Source organism: Trichomycterus rosablanca, chromosome 3 (assembly GCF_030014385.1).
Source record: "Trichomycterus rosablanca isolate fTriRos1 chromosome 3, fTriRos1.hap1, whole genome shotgun sequence".
Taxonomy (NCBI): Eukaryota; Metazoa; Chordata; class Actinopteri; order Siluriformes; family Trichomycteridae; genus Trichomycterus; species Trichomycterus rosablanca.
In genome coordinates, this window is record NC_085990.1 from 18974672 (window position 1) to 18995335 (window position 20664).

A 20664-nucleotide genomic window follows, 5' to 3' on the forward strand; every position below is an offset into this window, starting at 1 on the left:
CTACTGGTAGCATGAGGTGGTACCTGCAGCCCTTTCAGGTTGCACAGGTAGTCCAGCTCCTCCAGGATGGCACATCCATACGTGCTGTCACAAGAAGGTTTGCTGTGTCTCCCAGCACAGTCTCAAGAGCATGGAGGAGATACCAGGACGCAGGCCGTTACACGAGGAGTACAAAGTGACCTCCAGGGGGCAACTGGTGTGCATGTTTCTGAACAAACTGTCAGAAACAGACTACAAGAGGGTGGCATAAGAGCCCAACGTCCGCCAGTGGGACCTGTACTCAAAGCCCAGCACCGTGCAGCTCGATTGGCATTCGCCAGAGTACACCAGAATTGGCAGGTCCACCCCATCACTGGTGCCCTGTTCTCTTCATGAGAGCAGGTTCACACTGAGCACATGTGACAGACGTGAAAGAGTCTGGAGACGCCGTGGTGAACGTTATGCTGCCTGCAACATCATCCAGCATGACCGGTTTGGTGGTGGGTCAATGATGGTCTGGGGAGGCATATGATTGGAGGGTCACACAAACCTCCATGTGATAGCCAGCGGTACTCTGAATGCTGTAAGGTACCAAGATGATTACGATGGTGCAGTGGGCCCTGGGTTCCTCCTGGTGCAGGACAATGCCCCGCCTCATGTAGCCTGAGTGTGTAGGCAGTTCCTGGACAGTAAAGGCATTGATGCTATTGACTGGCCCTTACGTTTTCCAGACCTGAATCCAATTGAGAACCTCTGGGACTTTATGTATCAGTGCATCCCCCACAGACTGTGGAGCTCACTGATGCCCTGATCCAAGTCTGGGAGGACATCCCCCAGGACACCATCCGCCATCTCATCAGGAGCATGCCCAGACGTTGCTGGGGGTGCATAGAGGCACATGGGGGCCATACACACTACTGAGTAACATTATGAGTTGCCGTTATGCAATTCACGGAAATTGGGTGAGCATATAAATTCAATGTTTTACTTTGATTTTTGGTATAAATTTGAGTCCAGCCCTCCACGGGTTGATTTTGGTTTCCATTGACTGTTGTTATGTCATTTTGTTCTTAACTAATTACACAATTTATATCAGTAAAGATTTTCAACTTAAATTTCGAAATTCTATGTGTGATTTAAGTGTTCCCTTAATTTTTTTGAGCAGTGTATAATGTCTTGACTGTTTTGGTCATTTTCTCTCATCTGTTTCTCAGGCTTCCCTTGAGTGAATGCAGGCTCTTTGTCCCTATGAAAAGTAAAGGGAAACATGGTGGGACTGGAAAACAGTCGTGGTCATTCTTGGTCCTGTAAGGATGCGATACGGCGCCTAGATGAGGCGTTTCTCTTCTTTAAGATGAGCTTGAGCTGCAAGGAAAATGAAATAGTGTTTGCTAATTCATTCCAGTTTGAACCAGAAAGACCACTCAAACAATATGGTAAAAGAATGGCACAACATCTGAGAGATTAGGACACTTTAAAACACTTAAAATTGTTAATCTGGTAAAGTTCTGGCTTTTTCATTTAAAAAGTGTAAAATGCAAACAACCATTAGATGGTCAAAGTCACTTAGATTGCATTTTCCCATACTGATGCTGCAGACTGAAGAACAAATATAGAGAGAGTTAGCCTTTCCTCACCTTCTCTCCTTGTTCTCCACTTTGCAACAGGTGCACAGGCTGGTCGTTTTCCAGGTTGCGGATGCTCGGATCAGCTCCTCTGCTCAGCAGTAGCCTGATCAGTTCCTCCTGATAGGGATTTCCATGTAACCCTGCTGCCATGTGCAAAGCTGTGTGCCCATGTGCCTGAGCAAACAGGTATAACAATGTATTAGAACAGTGGTTCATCATTACCTCTAATCAAATAAAAAACTTTATGTATTTGCCTCTAAGTCATTTACAGACACATACCAATACACCAGTCAGATATCAGCCCGAACATTAGAACTGCTGAAGTTAATAACATTGATTATATCGCTACAATGGTGCCTGTTTAGGGGTGGGATATACACCCATCAGCCATAACATTAAAACCACCTCCTTGTTTCTACACTCACTGTCCATTTTATCAGCTCCACTTACCATATAGAAGCACTTTATAGTTCTACAATTACTGACTGTAGTCCATCTGCTTCTCTGCATGTTTGTTAGCCCCTTTCACCCTGTTCTTCAATGGTCAGGACTCTCACAGGACCACCACAGAGCAGGTATTATTTGGGTGGTAGATCATTCTCAGCACTGCAGTGACACTGCCATGGTGGTGGTGTGTTTGTGTGTGTTGTATTGGTATGAGTGGATAAGACACAGCAATGCTGATGGAGTTTTTAAACACCTTACTGTCACTGCTGGACTGAGAATAGTCCACCAACCAAAAATATATCCAGCCAACAGTGCCCTGTGGGCAGCGTCCTGTCACCACTGATGAAGGTCTAGAAAATGACCAACTCAAACAGCAGCAATAGATGAGCGATCGTCTCTGACTTTACATCTACAAGGTGGACCAACTAGGTAGGAGTGTCTAATAGAGTGGACAGTGAGTTGACACAGTATTTAGAAACTCCAGCAGCACTGCTGTGTCTGATCCACTCATACCAGCACAACACACACTAACACACCACCACCATGTCAGTGTCACTGCAGTGCTGAGAATGATCCACCACCTAAATAATACCTACTCTGTGGTGGTCCTGTGGGCGTCCTGACCATTGAAGAACAGGGTGAAAGGGGGCTAAAAAAAAGTATGCAGACAAACAGATGGACTACAGTCAGTAATTGTAGAACTACAAAGTGCTTCTATATGGTAAGTGAAGCTGATAAAATGGACAGTGAGTGTAGAAACAAGAAGGTGGTTGTAATGTTATGGCTGATCAGTGTATTACACAGCAAGTGAACTGTCAGTTCTTGATGTTGATGTATCAAAAGCAGGAAAAACGGGCAGGCATAAGGATATGAGCAACTTTGATAAGGGCCAAATTGTTATGGCTAGATGTCACAGAGGTCACAGCATCTCTAAAAAAGCAGGTCTTGTGCGGTGTTCATGGCATGCAAAGTTTAATACCTACAAAAGCAGTCCAGAGAAGGACAATCGGTGAACAAAATTCTGTTACTATGACATGTTGCAGGCCAAGTACACCCCTTCATGGCAACTGCATTCCCTAATAGCAGTGGCCTCTCTTAGCAGGATAATGTATCAGGTCACTACAAAAATTTTTCAGAAATGGTGTTGACTTGGCCTCCATATTCTGAGATCTCAATCCGATCAAGCATCTTCCAGACATGCTGAATAAACAAGTCAGATCAATGAAGACCCAACCTCGGAACTTAGAGGACTTAGAGGATCTGCTGCTAATATCTTGGTACCAAATACCACATGGCAGCCTTAGGGTCAAAGCTGTTTTGGTGGCATAAAGGGGGGGGGGGGAATGCAATATAAGGCAGGTAGTTTTAATGTTATGCCTTATAGCCTGTTTAGAATGGTGTTATTGATTTTTCAAGTATGTCAGGATACTTAATTCCCAATTTCAAACAAAGACAGACAAATCACATTTCAAGATGTCTTTGTGTTGAGATTAGCATAAGATCAACATAAGCCAGCCATACACCTCATTCTTGATATGTCAGATATGTCTGACCAATCAGAGCTGATCCCATTATTTATTACATATTATTTTGGTAACATCTTGGTCATCCCCATTTCCAAATCTAGATATTAAGAAACTGCATGTTTGGTGTTTGAGCAGCCTACACAGTATTTCTTATTAAACACACTCATTTGAGTTATGCACAGTTTATTTTTATACTCATTCTGAACAAGAGTAAATTGTCCAGTCATCTTAAGCACCTTTTACAGGAGCACTGTATTCAAATATATAAAGTAAATCATTCAACCAAACAACATGAGTCACTACAGCAACAATGAGGAAAAACCCTTTCTAACCATCTCTTGCTCAGGCACGGCCAAATTGTGTCTGTTGAGCACCTGGCTAGGTCATTAGCATCAGTGAAACTACAACTCAATCAGATATTATACTCATAAATAAAACCATATATTTACAACCCATTCTTCATAAAGACTTTCCCTCAACTGTTTTTTATCATGGTGCTGAACAGTGCTACCTAACAACTAGGTGCCAAATACTCCATTCAGCCTTTTATAAGGGTAATGATTAAGGGTGATGATGAAGTCCAAGTATAATAGCCTTGGACTGATTACTGACAAGATGACAATGCTTGAGCCCCATACTGAAGGGGTTCTATGGGTCTGTTTTGTGCAATGGACATTTTGCCATCATATATTGGACAATGAAAATCAATACAAACCTATTCTGAGTGATCACCTAAACAAGATGATAGTTTAAATTCTAATAGAAGAAGTAATTTTCAGCATGACAAGGCACATATCCACAGGGTATGATGGGTCACTGACTGAATGGTTTGATTGGTATTAAAATGATGAGCAGTCACCAATAGATTTAAATAGATTTGAAAATCTATGGCGGATTTTGGGACCGACGTGTTAGACAGCACTTTCAATCATTATCTTCATCACCAAATGATGAGATATTTTTTTTAAATGGGAGGAATTCCATTCCTACAATATACTTCTAAAGTCTTCTTGTCTGGCTTGTGCTGAACCAACACCCTACTAAGCCACTTAAGTGTATTGTGTGTAGAAAGTTTTACATAGTTACCTTCATGTTGATGAAGGCCTGCATGTCAGGGAGCTGGAGTTTCAGGAAAAAATGCACCAGCTCAATATTCCCCTCCTTCACAGCCAGATGAAGAACAGTCTTGTTGCTTTTGATTTCCTGAGAGAGACAGAGAACTGTGATTCAACAAAGTGAAACCGAAGCGGGCGTGTGACTGCAATCGACACGAAACTGCCAACAAATAAGCAGACCTTTCACTTTCTGTATGTCAGTAGGACAGAAATTCTTTTAGCTCTTTTAGCTAGACAGGGAAAATTGTCTGCTTACACGTCCCTGAGTAATATTTTTATGTTTAGTCATTTACATGCACAGCAGAGAGATGAACCATGGTAGAAAACAATATTACTCAGCCTGCACTTGGAGTCAAATTAAAATCCCTTTGTTAGGAACATGTATGTAGGGACAGTGTTAGCCTAGTGGGTGAAGTTTTGGGCTATCAATTGTAAGGTTGACAGTTTGAATCCCAGCTCTGCCATGCAGCCAGTTTCGGGCACCTGACCCTGCGCTCTGACCACAAGCTTCCAAACAAGCTGGGATATGTGAAGAAAGTATTTTGTTGTACTGTACACGTGTATATGTATAACTGACCAATAAAGGCATTTTATTATATTCCATAATGGATGGCGCAGTGGTGCAGTGGGTAGCACTGTCACCTCACAGCGAAAAGAGCCTGGGTTTGATTCCCACGTCGTGTGGCCAGTGTCCTTTCTGTGTGGTTTGCATGTTCTCCCTGTGTTTGCATGGGTTTTCTCTGTTTTTTTCCCACAAGTCTTAAGACATACAGTCAGGCCAATTGGAGCTGCTAAAATTACCCTAAGTGTGAGTCTGTGTGTCTGCTATGTGATGGACTGGCAACCTGCCCTGGCAAGGGAGTTTCACCCAATTAATCAGACCCACTGTGACCCTGACCAGAATACAGCAGTGGTAAAACATACAAAGAATGAATGTATGTGATTCATTTTAATAATTCCTGCAAGTGGCCAAAAGAATGTGGATTAATTACCATGTTCAGCTGCTTAAGCCATGTGTCTTTCAAGCAAATGTATAAAAGCAATTCAATAAAACACATTTTAAGCTTATAGCTTTGTAAAAGCCCCTTCCTGTTTCAGCAAGACTGTACCCCTCTACCATAAAGGCATGAAAACATGGTTTGACATGTTTGATGTAAAGGTACAGTAGTGGTCTGCCCTCAGCTCCACCAAACAGATTGTATGACAGGCTTTCACGTCCACATCAATGTTTTTTTTTTATTGATTGATGCGGCACAAATTCCCACTAGCACACTCCAAAATCTTGTAAGAGAAAAGTGGAAGCTGTAGTAGATGCAAAGATGCAAAGATGCAAAGATGTCAACCCCATATTTATGAATATGGTTTTGGAATGGGATATCCTGCAGTCCACATACTTTTGGCCTGACACATGATGATATACATGTCCCTTAAAAATGTGAGTAAACCATAAATTTCAGCTGTACTCTAAGTTTCAACCACAGTTTCAGAATGATCAATGCAGAATCCTAGGTCATTTTAAAGGGTTGACAAAATTCGGCTCGCATCTGTATATTGTTACGTAGGTTTGTCAGATAATCGAAGAGTATTCTGTTTCCTTTTGACTTATAGCTATAGCTATAGAATATAATGTGTTTCCTTTTGACTTATAGCTATAGCTGCATATAATATAGCTAGTTCTCATAGTTGGGTGTGGAGGGGGGTTCAAAATTTTACCTGGCTGATTGGAGAAGCTCCAGCATTCAGCAACATCTTAAGGCAGAAGAGTTTATTATTAGCCTGGGATTGCAGACTGCCATCAGTTAACCAAGCCGAGGAAGAGGATGATGTGAAAGCAATAGTCTTCATCGTGGCATTGTGGGAGATTACAGCGCAGTGCAATGGTGTTAGGCCTGAAAAGAGTAAGATAGAATGCAGATAGAAACAAGAAGCTTGATATATTCAGGATATATAGACATGGCAGAAAATATTAGCAGGCTCAATAATGTTTTGGGGTTGCTTTGCTGCCTTCATGCTGAGCTTGTCAAACTATGTATTTATAGATCTCACTATTAACAGTTAAGGAAACTGGAAAGGGCTACCTTAAACTGGTGCCAAAAAGTGAAAAGCCTGTCATTTATTTAAATTATACCTGAACTTAACACTTAAAATGGGGAGCAGTGTTCACATACGTTTGGCATTAAGTGTACATGTAAAATACAAAGTTTCATATTGAAATTTTGTAGTGCAAATCAGAGGCTAGTCAACATCTGAGTGATGTGCAAAATACTTCACCTTCAAAATTGCGGGCCTCCAAGTCCAGGCAGTGTTTCATAGAAAGAATCACCTGTAAAATATATTTAGAAAGTACCTACAGTGAAATGGTTTGGCCATTTAATTTATATTTTTTTATTTTTGTGGATTTCTCATACATGACAGATCTTTAAACATAATGTAACAAAGACAGATTTGAATGATCATGATATTTATTTAAAAAAGAGTTTAAAGCCGCTCAGGTGGCGCAGCGGTATAGTACGCTAGCGCACCAGAGTTGGGGTTTCGAATACATCGTATCGAATCTCGGGTTTGCCTTTCCGACTGGGCTGGGCGGCAGCATGAACAGTGATTGGCTGTTGTTCAGGATTAGAGGGTAAGAAAGACGGCTCATAGGTCCTCATAACTGGTGCAACTGCGGCCCCTGCTGGCTGACTGATGCCGCCTGCACAGGGCTGAGGAATAATGCTGATGGGGGTGTGGCCCTCCATACACAGTACCCGTCAAGTGTTTGAAGTCGACTCGTGCAGGTGAAAAATGCAGTCTGTACTAACTGTACGTGCCGGAGGGGGCATATGTCAGTTGAAAGGCGTCCTCAATCAGCGGTGAAGGGTCAAATCAGTAAAAAGGACGCAATCAGGGTAATTGGACACGACTGGGGGGGGTGTAAAAAAAAGAAGAGTTTAAAGCCAAATATGTGTAAAAAGTAATTTTTCCATAGGTAATGACTCGATCAAATAACCAAATATTATAGTTCCATCAGATAAGACACAACCAGGCTAGATTGCTCCTGCCCTGTTAAATGAAGATAAAGTTTTGCAAAGTCATTTCTAAAGTTGTAGGGCTTACACAGTAGCAAACCACAGTGAAAGCCATTGTCTTTAAATAGCGAAAACTTGGAATAGTTATGAATCATTTCAGAAGTTCTGTCCTACTTAAATCCTACCAAAAAAGTGGTGGTGCAGGTGGTGCAGCGGTAAAACACACGCTTGCACACATCTCAAATACATCATATCGAATCTCAGCTCTGCCATCTGACTGGGCAGAGCGGCCACATAAACAACAATTGGCCTGTTGTTCATGTAGGGGTGGGTAGTAGTAAGCCGGATAGGGTCTCCTCGTAAGTGATGCAACTACGACCTCTGCTGGCTGATTGATGGCGCCTGCACAGGGGCGGGGAAGGACTGCGTTGATCAGGGTGTGTCTCTCCGTACACAGGGCTGATCCGCATTAGCACTCGCCTAGTGCAGGTGAAAAAATGCATACGACTGCTGCCCATGTGTTATAGGGGGCGTGGGTTAGCTTCGTTCTCCTCAATCAGAGCCAGGGTATTGGCATTAGTGGAGAGGAAGCATGATGCAATCGGGCAATTGGACGCACTAAAAATCTGGGAGAAAAGGGGAAGAAAATGCATAAACACAATACAAAAAATAACAAATAATCAGACCACCTTAAGCACAACTGGGTTCTGCAGTAAGACAGTGATCCAAAGTACAAGAGCAAGTCTACATCTGAATGAGTAAAAAAAAAACGTCCTGACTTAAAACCTTATTGAAGAGGCAGTTCATGTTTAAAGGCCTCCAATGTTTGATCTCCAGTAATCGGAAGTGTTTGTTGCAGTTGTTACTTTTAAGGTGGCCCCACTAGTTATTTAATAAAGAGGAGCAATTACATTTTACACTGAACCTTAAATACATAAATGATCATTTAAAACTGTAAATTATCTGTGTGTGAACAATATCTGCCTTTCTTACCTCCATGACCTGCGGATAGCCGTACGTGGCTGCGAGGTGCAGTGCCGTTTGACCTTTGATGTCACAGATGCAGATATCAGCACCCAAAGACAGCAGGTCCAGCACAATATCTGGCTGATTGGCCGTCACCGCCACCAGCAAAGCAGTCTACAATAGGACAAAGCTGAGTTTATAGTTTGAGCATAATGACCAGTATAACAAGCAATAGCTAGTCAGCATGTATATGCATGTATTATGAAACAACAATATAAAAAAGTGACAGGAAAAGGGGTGGTGTGAGCACCAGAAGGATTACAATAGGGGAATTGGAAACAAATAGATTGAGAAAAAATGGGAACATGCAAAACAAAAAAGTATAGTATGCACTGGAGGGTGATATGGCAGAATACAGATAAGTATTGTAGGGTGTTTGTTTTGTTTTACCTTTCCCTTGTGCTCCTTGGAGTCCAGTGTGCCAAGCTCTTTCAGTTTCTCTGCTGCAGCAAAGGCATATTCCCGCTGGCCCTTGGCGGTGTAGATGTGCAACATCCTGTGCAAAGCCCAAATGCAATGCTGTTACTCCCCATACTATAGTATTATTTCAGTGACAGTATTGACTCAATACAGATACAGCTAACTGTCCTGTTTCTCTTATGTCAAGTTCACACTACACGACTTTTGGAGCTGTCAGATCGATGTACAGTTCACACTACACAACTGGATCTCTTGTAATTGGAAGTCTTTTGAGTCGTTGTGGATTTCACATTACACGACTGATCGACGATAGACGATCAAGAAGCAAATGATCAAATTTGTTTGTGCGCTGATGTGCAGCACTAAAAGCAAATAGGAAAAATAAATGAATCCAAGCAGATTTGGCTACGCGACCAGCAGGGATCATCTGTTCTGTAGTGAGTTGGAGATTAATAAATATTTTTTGCAATGCAGCGTGGGTATTATAGTTTGCCGTGGAAGATAAGGTCACAAATACTGTAAAGCTTGTGTGTGCCAATGTATTCTGAGAGAAACCATATTATGTCCCTGTCCCATGTTTTTACAACTTCTCCTCCGGGTTTCCCCTCACCCCATATCTTGCGTTCTCATTGGCTGTAGTTCGACCTGCTCGCAATGCTTTTCATACTACAGGACTTTGACTCGCCAACTGGTCCAGATATTTAGCATGCTAGATATTTTTCTTGAGTCTGCGAGTGCTCTGCAAGCCGCTCGGATCAAGTCGTTGAACAGTTCACACACAGTGATCGATAGCCGAGTTTTCATCCAGAGTGAACGCACAAGTTGCCTCCGAGCCGGCACATCTAGCGGCAACCAGTCGTCAAGCAAAAATCAGGGCAAAAATCATGTCGTGTGAACTATGCATTACTCATGCATGTAAAACCACTGGGCACATCTTTACACCACCCATCAAAAAACTCAAACTAACACAGACAGCACCCCTCTGCACAGACAGTATCCCTCTGTTGCTTGAGCCAGCATCTTGACCAGACAGCCTTTCCTCCCTCATATATGATCAACTGTGTCTGTTGAGCTCTCGGCCAGTCTGGTGGGACCACAGAGACTTGTACTCAAAACTCAGTTCCCGAGGTTGGTAGGTTAGTGCACTACCATCTGCTTGTTGAATAATAGTGTTTCTCCAATTTGCAGCTATAATAGTTTTTACCTTTCTTGAAAGAGGCTATTTCGTGTCTGTGGGAATTTGTGTCCACTCAGTGAGGCTAGGCTCACTGAAGTGAGGTAAGCCCTGGCTCACAACTGATGTTCTAATTCAACAAAGTGTTTAGCAGGGCTGGGGTCAGGGCTCTGTGCCAGTTACTGGATTTCCTCCACACCAGACTAGAGCTTTATGGACCTCACTGTGTATACAAATGCTAATGATGGACACGCTTGTGTTACCTTAATATGCTAGTTTAATGAACTACTTTATGGATTATTTTTGCACATGCTTTCTTCCTCACAAGCCCATGTTCCAATTAACTCTGTGGTAACAATGCTTTCTAAAAAAGCAAGCATTGTGCTTATATACATTGATATAAATGTATTTAACTTCATTTGAGTAAAGCAAACTGTAAAGTTCTACATCAAGCTTCAAGAGATGAGAATTTTTAACTTCACTCACGTGTCTCCATCATCGTCCTGCCACACGGTCCTGTTGTAGTCCATGGTCCGCAGGATCACTCGTGCCTCTTCCAGCTTGACCCGGTCCATCTGGGGCCTGAAGGATGTCTGAGCTCTGAGTGATGGCGACCATGAATTAGCAAAGTTTTGAACACCCATTGGGGCAGCGCTGGCACCGGGCATGACAGAGGGGTCTGGGCTTTCTGCATTAGACTGTAGTGATAAATAGCAAAACATTAGCTTAAGGTAAAAGGTGAACAATATAAACAAAACACATTTAAAAACTTGAAACCATTTTAAATGCTCATAAAGTGTACAGTTGTAGCCTAGTGGCTTAGGTACTGGACTAATAATCATAAGGTTGCTGGTTCAAGTCCCACCACTGCAAAGTTTCTACTGTTGGGCCCTTGAGCAAGGCCTTTAACCCTTAATTGCTTAGATGCCAAAATGCCAAAAATGTAGATGTACAGTCTGGGGGCTAGACACAAAGGTGAAAAAGCACAATGCAAATAGCATTTTTATGTGAGCAGATCTGAATTTAATTAAACTATTAATAAACTATTAAGACCGTAGCTAATTGACCCTAACTGCTTTTGGACTGCCTACTGTGTAATATAATTACCTAATGATACTACTGTGTAGGTATAATAATGGCATTAAAATAAGTGCAGCCATCTTATATAGGCACACAGTGGTAAAATACTCTAGCCTACTATTTGTGAGATCCGGGGTTTGAATCTCAGCAGTGCTGTCAGCCAGTAAGGCATCTTAGGAGGGAGGTAGCCAACAGCCTTGCCAATTGGAGGTGTTATAAATTGGACGCGCTAAAAATCGGCAGAAAAAAGGGAGAAAATGCATATATACGTATATACAGTGTATCACAAAAGTGAGTACACCCCTCACATTTCTGCAAATATTTTATTATATCTTTTCATGGGACGACACTATAGACATGAAACTTGGATATAACTTAGAGTAGTCAGTGTACAACTTGTATAGCAGTGTAGATTTACTGTCTTCTGAAAATAACTCAACACACAGCCATTAATGTCTAAATGGCTGGCAACATAAGTGAGTACACCCCACAGTGAACATGTCCAAATTGTGCCCAAAGTGTCAATATTTTGTGTGACCACCATTATTATCACTGCCTTAACCCTCCTGGGCATGGAATTCACCAGAGCTGCACAGGTTGCTACTGGAATCCTCTTCCACTCCTCCATGATGACATCACGGAGCTGGTGGATGTTAGACACCTTGAACTCCTCCACCTTCCACTTGAGGATGCGCCACAGGTGCTCAATTGGGTTTAGTCCATCACCTTTACCTTCAGCATTCTCAGCAAGGCAGTTGTCATCTTGGAGGTTGTGTTTGGGGTCGTTATCCTGTTGGAAAACTGCCATGAGGCCCAGTTTTCGAAGGGAGGGGATCATGGTCTGTTTCAGAATGTCACAGTACATGTTGGAATTCATGTTTCCCTCAATGAACTGCAGCTCCCCAGTGCCAGCAACACTCATGCAGCCCAAGACCATGATGCTACCACCACCATGCTTGACTGTAGACAAGGTACAGTTGTCTTGGTACTTCTCACCAGGGCGCCACCACACATGCTGGACACCATCTGAGCCAAACAAGTTTATCTTGGTCTCGTCAGACCACAGGGCATTCCAGTAATCCATGTTCTTGGACTGCTTGTCTTCAGCAAACTGTTTGCGGGCTTTCTTGTGCGTCAGCTTCCTTCTGGGATGACGACCATGCAGACCGAGTTGATGCAGTGTGCGGTGTATGGTCTGAGCACTGACAGGCTGACCTCCCACGTCTTCAACCTCTGTAGCAATGCTGGCAGCACTCATGTGTCTATTTTTTAAAGCCAACCTCTGGATATGACGCCGAACACGTGGACTCAACTTCTTTGGTCAACCCTGGCGAAGCCTGTTCCGAGTGGAACCTGTCCTGGAAAACCGCTGTATGACCTTGGCCACCATGCTGTAGCTCAGTTTCAGGGTGTTAGCAATCTTCTTATAGCCCAGGCCATCTTTGTGGAGAGCAACAATTCTATTTCTCACATCCTCAGAGAGTTCTTTGCCATGAGGTGCCATGTTGAATATCCAGTGGCCAGTATGAGAGAATTGTACCCAAAACACCAAATATAACAGCCCTGCTCCCCATGTACACCTGGGACCTTGACACATGACACCAGGGAGGGACAACGACACATTTGGGCACAATTTGGACATGTTCACTGTGGGGTGTACTCACTTATGTTGCCAGCTATTTAGACATTAATGGCTGTGTGTTGAGTTATTTTCAGAAGACAGTAAATCTACACTGCTATACAAGCTGTACACTGACTACTCTAAGTTATATCCAAGTTTCATGTCTATAGTGTTGTCCCATGAAAAGATATAATGAAATATTTGCAGAAATGTGAGGGGTGTACTCACTTTCGTGATACACTGTATATACAGTGGGGCCAAAAAGTATTTAGTCAGCCACTGATTGTGCAGGTTCTCCTACTTATAAAGATGAGAGAGGTCTGTAATTTTCATCATAGGTACACTTCAACTATGAGAGACAAAATGAGAAAAAAAAATCCAGGAAATCACATTGTAGAATTTTTAAAGAATTTATTTGTAAATTATGGTGGAAAATAAGTATTTGGTCAATAACAAAAGTTCAACTCAATACTTTGTAACATAACCTTTGTTGGCAATGACAGAGGTCAAACGTTTCCTGTAAGTCTTCACCAGGTTTGCACACACTGTAGCTGGTATTTTGGCCCATTCCTCCATGCAGATCTCCTCTAGAGCAATTTTGGGGCTGTCGCTGGGCAACACGGACTCCACAAATTTTCTATGGGGTTGAGGTCTGGAGACTGGCTAGGCCACTCCAGGACCTTGAAATGCTTTTTACGGAGCCACTCCTTCGTTGCCCGAGCAGTGTGTTTGGGATCATTGTCATGCTGGAAGACCCAGCCACGTTCCATCTTCAATGCTCTCACTGATGGAAGGAGGTTTTGGCTTAAAATCTCACGATACATGGCCCCGTTCATTCTTCCCTTAACACGGATCAGTCGTCCTGTCCCCTTTGCAGAAAAACAGCCCCAAAGCATGATGTTTCCACCCCCATGCTTCACAGTAGGTATGGTGTTCTTCGGTTTTTCTTCTTCCTCCAAACACGACGAGTTGAGTTTTTACCAAAAAGTTCCATTTTGGTTTCATCTGACCACATGATATTCTCCCAATCCTCTTCTGGATCATCCATATGCTCTCTGGCAAACTTCAGACGGGCCTGAACATGTACTGACTTAAGCAGGGGGACACGCCTGGCACTGCAGGATTTGAGTCCCTCTCGGCGTGGTGTGTATACTGATGGTAGCCTTTGTTACTTTGGTCCCAGTTCTCTGCAGGTCATTCATCAGGTCCCTCCGTGTAGTTCTGGGATTTTTGCTCACCGTTCTCATGATCATTTTGACCCCATGGGATGAGATCTTGACCCCAAGGGAGATTATCAATGGTCTTGTATGTCTTCCATTTTCTTACAATTGCTCCCACAGTTGATTTATTCACACCAACCTGCTTGCCTATTGTAGATTTACTCTTCCCAGCCTGGTGCAGGTCTACAATTTTCTTCCTGGTGTCCTTCGACAGCTCTTTGGTCTTGGCCATGGTTCAGTTTGCAGTCTGACTGTTTGAGGCTGTGGACAGGTGTCTTTTATACAGATAACGAGGTCAAACAGGTGCCATTAATACAGGTAACGAGTGGAGGACAGAAGAGCTTCTTAAAGAAGAAGTTACAGGTCTGTGAGAGCCAGAAATCTTGCTTGTTTGTTATTGACCAAATACTTATTTTCCACCATAATTTGCAAATAAATTCTTTAAAAATCCTACAATGTGATTTCCTGGATTTTTTTTCTCATTTTGTCTCTCATAGTTGAAGTGTACCTATGATGAAAATTACAGACCTCTCTCATCTTTCTAAGTAGGAGAACCTGCACAATCAGTGGCTGACTAAATACTTTTTGACCCCACTGTGTATATATACAGTGTATCACAAAAGTGAGTACACCCCTCACATTTCTGCAGATATTTAAGTATATCTTTTCATGGGACAACACTGACAAAATGACACTTTGACACAATGAAAAGTAGTCTGTGTGCAGCTTATATAACAGTGTAAATTTATTCTTCCCTCAAAATAACTCAATATACAGCCATTAATGTCTAAACCACCAGCAACAAAAGTGAGTACACCCCTAAGTGAAAGTTCCTGAAGTGTCAATATTTTGTGTGGCCACCATTATTTCCCAGAACTGCCTTAACTCTCCTGGGCATGGAGTTTACCAGAGCTTCACAGGTTGCCACTGGAATGCTTTTCCACTCCTCCATGACGACATCACGGAGCTGGCGGATATTCGAGACTTTGCGCTCCTCCACCTTCCGCTTGAGGATGCCCCAAAGATGTTCTATTGGGTTTAGGTCTGGAGACATGCTTGGCCAGTCCATCACCTTTACCCTCAGCCTCTTCAATAAAGCAGTGGTCGTCTTAGAGGTGTGTTTGGGGTCATTATCATGCTGGAACACTGCCCTGCGACCCAGTTTCCGGAGGGAGGGGATCATGCTCTGCTTCAGTATTTCACAGTACATATTGGAGTTCATGTGTCCCTCAATGAAATGTAACTCCCCAACACCTGCTGCACCCATGCAGCCCCAGACCATGGCATTCCCACCACCATGCTTGACTGTAGGCATGACACACTTATCTTTGTACTGCTCACCTGATTGCCGCCACACATGCTTGAGACCATCTGAACCAAACAAATTAATCTTGGTCTCATCAGACCATAGGACATGGTTCCAGTAATCCATGTCCTTTGTTGTTATGTCTTCAGCAAACTGTTTGCGGGCTTTCTTGTGTAGAGACTTCAGAAGAGGCTTCCTTCTGGGGTGACAGCCATGCAGACCAATTTGATGTAGTGTGCGGCGTATGGTCTGAGCACTGACAGGCTGACCCCCCACCTTTTCAATCTCTGCAGCAATGCTGACAGCACTCCTGCGCCTATCTTTCAAAGACAGCAGTTGGATGTGACGCTGAGCACGTGCACTCAGCTTCTTTGGACGACCAACGCGAGGTCTGTTCTGAGTGGACCCTGCTCTTTTAAAACGCTGGATGATCTTGGCCACTGTGCTGCAGCTCAGTTTCAGGGTGTTGGCAATCTTCTTGTAGCCTTGGCCATCTTTATGTAGTGCAACAATTCGTCTTTTAAGATCCTCAGAGAGTTCTTTGCCATGAGGTGCCATGTTGGAACTTTCAGTGACCAGTATGAGAGAGTGTGAGAGCTGTACTACTAAATTGAACACACCTGCTCCCTATGCACACCTGAGACCTAGTAACACTAACAAATCACATGACATTTTGGAGGGAAAATGACAAGCAGTGCTCAATTTGGACATTTAGGGGTGTAGTCTCTTAGGGGTGTACTCACTTTTGTTGCCGGTGGTTTAGACATTAATGGCTGTATATTGAGTTATTTTGAGGGAAGAATAAATTTACACTGTTATATAAGCTGCACACAGACTACTTTTCATTGTGTCAAAGTGTCATTTTGTCAGTGTTGTCCCATGAAAAGATATACTTAAATATCTGCAGAAATGTGAGGGGTGTACTCACTTTTGTGATACACTGTATATATATATATATATATATATATATATATATATATATATATATATATACTGTATATATACTGTATATATATATATACTGTATATATATATATATAAAACATTTGCAAGAAAGGAGGGAAAACTTGACCAGTAACATTGCAGTCTCTGTATCACACAGGGATATAATAGTTTCTGAAAAATATTGTTATATTAAACTCTGGTATTAGCTGTCTTTTGTATAAGTAAGAGATGTAATTCCAAAATGTAACTGTTCTCCTTTAAGACTTACAAACTGCTGTGAGATCTGGCCGTCCTGACAGTCCTGCAGTAGACTTAAGTTGGGAACCTGAAGTTCTGCAGAGGGTAAGCAAGAGCTGGGTACTGTAACAGGTACATAATTGACATAACTGGATGAATTTGTCATATAATTCATCGAGGAAAAGCCGTCCTGAAAAGCGAACGATTGGTGGGTCAGAGGTAAGTCCCACTGCTCATATCTTGTTGCCGCCATGTCTGAGTAACTACTGTTGGCACCTAGTGAGAAAGAAGAGACTCTTAGCTTAACAGCCTTTAAAAGCAGGAATCAATATTAGTATTCCATTAAGCGCTCTTTTATTGTGTATATGAAATTTCCTGATGTGTGAATGAAAAAGCTTTGCTGCATGTGACACTTACCGGCAGAAGGATCAGATGTTGACGCCTAAGAGGGAAATCATTACATTAATATTTGAATTGATTTCAAAAATACTGATCGTACTACTCAAGAAAAGAAGCCTTACATACACTATGGTCAAAAGTATGTGGACACCCCTTTTAATTATTAATTGGAATGAATTGGAATGTCATGTTCTAAGCCAGGCTTTTTTGTCTAACATCTAAAACCTGACCTTACAAATGCTCTTTCGACTGAATGGGCACTCATTCCCACAAACACACTCCTTAAACTAATAGAAAGCATTTCTAGTTGATTGAAAGCTTTCATATCAACTACATATTATTACCCATGGTTTTGGAATTGTCAGGTGTTCACATACTTTCAGCCATATAATGTAAATTTCCTTACTGGTATTGGCGCGGCGGCACCAGGGATACTGGTTGCAACAGCACAAGCTGAGGGTGCTGAGGATGTTTCTTGCTTTCGCTTCTCCTCCAAGAGTTTCTTTACTGTAGGCAGTGAGTAACACGGCTTCTCCTTTGACGCTGCAGACACATGCAAATGTAAAAAAAACCCCACTAATTTCAGGTTGGTCATTTAAGATTTAAAGACTCTATACATTGTACACTGTCCATCTAGTAATTTATTTATTTATATTTATATTCTTTTTATTCAGATTAGGGAACAGTGGGTTAACAGGCAGGATTAGACAGCAGCCTATTACAGAGTGAAAAAAAGAATACAACTAGGGTGGGACAGCAAACATAAATGTGCTTAATTATTTACACTCACACCTACAGTATGGTCAATTTAGAGTAACCAAATTTTGGGAGGGGGGTGATCTGTGGGTGCTCAGACGGCATAGAAGTGTTTCGCTAGCCCACCACCAGTGAGATTCGGGGTTTGAATCTCAGCTGTGCTATCAGCCAGCAGGGTATCTAAACAGACATGATTGGCTTTGTCTAAGAAGGATGACCGAAGCCCCGCAATAGATTGGCGCCCTGTCCAGGGTATTTCTGTCTTGTGTCCAATGTTTCCCAGTAAAGTGGTTAAAAAAACTAAAAAAAATTAACATTGGATGCTCCTATGTAGCTAATTTGTCATTGAACGGTGGGTAGGTTGTAATTTACAGTGGTATCTCAGTGGTTAAGGTATTGGTCTAATAATCAGTAGGTTGCTGATTCAAGCCCGACCACTTTTGAGCCCTTGAGCAAGGCCCCTAACTCTCAATTGTTTGGATTGTATTTGAATAAAAGTGTCCTTCTTTAGTTTGTGACACTTCCATCAATTAATTTGTTTTAACAATTTAATTTTTTGCCATTTCAGATATTTCCATCTGGTTTGTGATGTTAAGAAGAATTAAATATAACATGATACAATCGTTATTGCTTAGACACAGCTATTAACATGATAAAACATGATAGTGGCCTTTTGACAATATGATGCTATTCCAGATTTCTGCTTCAATTTTAAATCGTGGCTTAATTTAGTTCTACACTGTTTTCTGTTACTGTTTTCTGTTACTCTAACTGAATGATATGCTGCTACCTATTTAGCAATTTGTTGATGGATTGAGTGGCACTGGGGGTATTTCTATAACTTAACTAGCAGAAGGAATGTGAACAAGCCAGCAAGTCTTTTCACAATGGTCAACTGTTTCAACATCTTTTTATCAATATTGACCACTGAGCCATTAAAGGAAAAGAAAAAAGTTTAGCATCCAGTTTACTTTTAATGTGATGTAAAATGTGTTAAAGATCCAGATTAATATACTTCAATCAACCATAACATTAAAACCACCTCCTTCTTTCTACACTCACTGTCCATTTTATCAGCTCCACTTACCATATAGAAGCACTTTGTAGTTCTACAATTACTTACTGTAGCCCATCTATTTCTTTACATACTTTTTAGCCTGCTTTCACCCTGTTTCTTAATGGTCAGGACCACCACAGAGCAGGTATTATTTGGGTGGTGGATCATTATCAGCACTGCAGTGACACTGACATGGTGGTGGTGTGTTAGTGTGTGTTGTGCTGGTATGAGTGGATCAGACACAGCAGCACTGCTGGAGTTTTTAAACACCTCACTGTCACTGCTGGACTGAGAATAGTCCACCAACCAAAAACATATCCAGCCAACAGTGCCTTGTGGGCAGCGTCCTGTGACCACTGATGAAGGTCTAGAAGATGACCAACTCAAACAGCAGCAATAGATGAGTGATCGTCTCTGACTTTACATCTACAAGGTGGACCAACTAGGTAGGAGTGTCTAATAGAGTGGATAGTGAGTGGACACGAGGTTTAAAAACTCTAGCTGTGCTGCTGTGTCTGATCCACTCATACCAGCACAACACACACTAACACACCACCACCACACCACCATTTCAGTGTCACTGCAGTGCTTGAAGAACAGCATGAAAGGGGGCTAACAAAGCATGCAGATAAACAGATGGACTACAGTCAGTAATTGTAGAACTACAACGTGCTCTTATATGGTAAGTGGAGCTGATAAAATGGACTGTGAGTGTAGAAAAAAAGAGGTGGTTTTAATGTTATGGCCAATCGGTGTATATTATAACTGACATGTTTTTGTCTTTCTTTAGATTAAAACTAATAACTCAATAATGATTTGGCACCTTACATGTCAGACAGTGCTCTTTGTTTTTGAAAACTAGGCTAAGCTCTGAGCTTTTCCTATTGTTATCTTTTATGCTATATTTGCATGTTTAAAAAAATCATTTTCCCTCATTAGTCACCAAAGGGAAAAAAGCAAACCAAAGACAAAATACTAAAACATACGTATTGTAGGGTTTCCAGTGGTTGTCAATTATAGACAGAGGAAAGATTCTTGAAAATCTCAACCCTAGATAAGACCAAAGTTTCCGCCAGAGGAGCATCGCGCTCGTCATGTGAACCGTGAGGAAGGTATTCCATTAGGAAGAGAGGCGGTGAGGTCATGTCGTACCCCTTCTCCTCGACAGAAAGCTGTGGAGAATATCGCAGAGCATTTTCTGTTTCCTTTGCTCCGTTACGCTGCATGGCCAACCACATCTTCCTGTCTCAGTGACGTGTGCAACACTAGTTTCTGTCAGTCTGCCTCAGGTTCACACTAAGCGCTACGTTGGCAGTGTTGACTTTCACTACAGCCACTAAGTCTGGGTTTTATGATGCATCAGGCAAGGATTTGACAACAAAAAACCTTTTGACCTACATACAGCAAAATTGTGGTGTGTCTTTCCCAAAGTTCTTTTAAAGAATTGGCCAAGTTACCTTTCATGATTCAAGTATGATTCATTACAACACTGCTATAGTATTCTCAAACTGGCATGTTCAGTTTACTATTGTGGTGATGTCACTTCTGTCTCTTTAGAACCGGGACATGCCCATGTCAATAATGGACTGAAATGAAATGACCTGCTTTTCGCTTTCAATACTGCCTCATGGGGGCAAAAAAGTGCAGTTTCTCTGAAAAGCACTGGAGTGAGCAAATCTTGTGGCAGAGGATTTAAAAGAGGAAGTCACGTTAAGCT

At 42.1% G+C, this 20664-nt stretch overlaps 1 protein-coding gene across 1 annotated transcript; it reads right to left on the minus strand.

Annotated features, from left to right (window-relative positions):
* Positions 1 to 1272: 1272 nt before the first annotated feature.
* LOC134310116 (NF-kappa-B inhibitor delta) lies at positions 1273 to 20185 on the minus strand. Its single transcript, XM_062991635.1, has 11 exons — positions 20050 to 20185; positions 17541 to 17677; positions 16767 to 17036; positions 10813 to 11024; positions 9123 to 9228; positions 8700 to 8846; positions 6967 to 7018; positions 6409 to 6584; positions 4667 to 4783; positions 1617 to 1781; positions 1273 to 1344 (listed from the first exon to the last, which is right to left on the minus strand). The coding sequence occupies exons 1-11, from the start codon at positions 20183 to 20185 to the stop codon at positions 1273 to 1275; spliced, it is 1590 nt and encodes a 529-aa protein (XP_062847705.1).
* Positions 20186 to 20664: the final 479 nt, after the last annotated feature.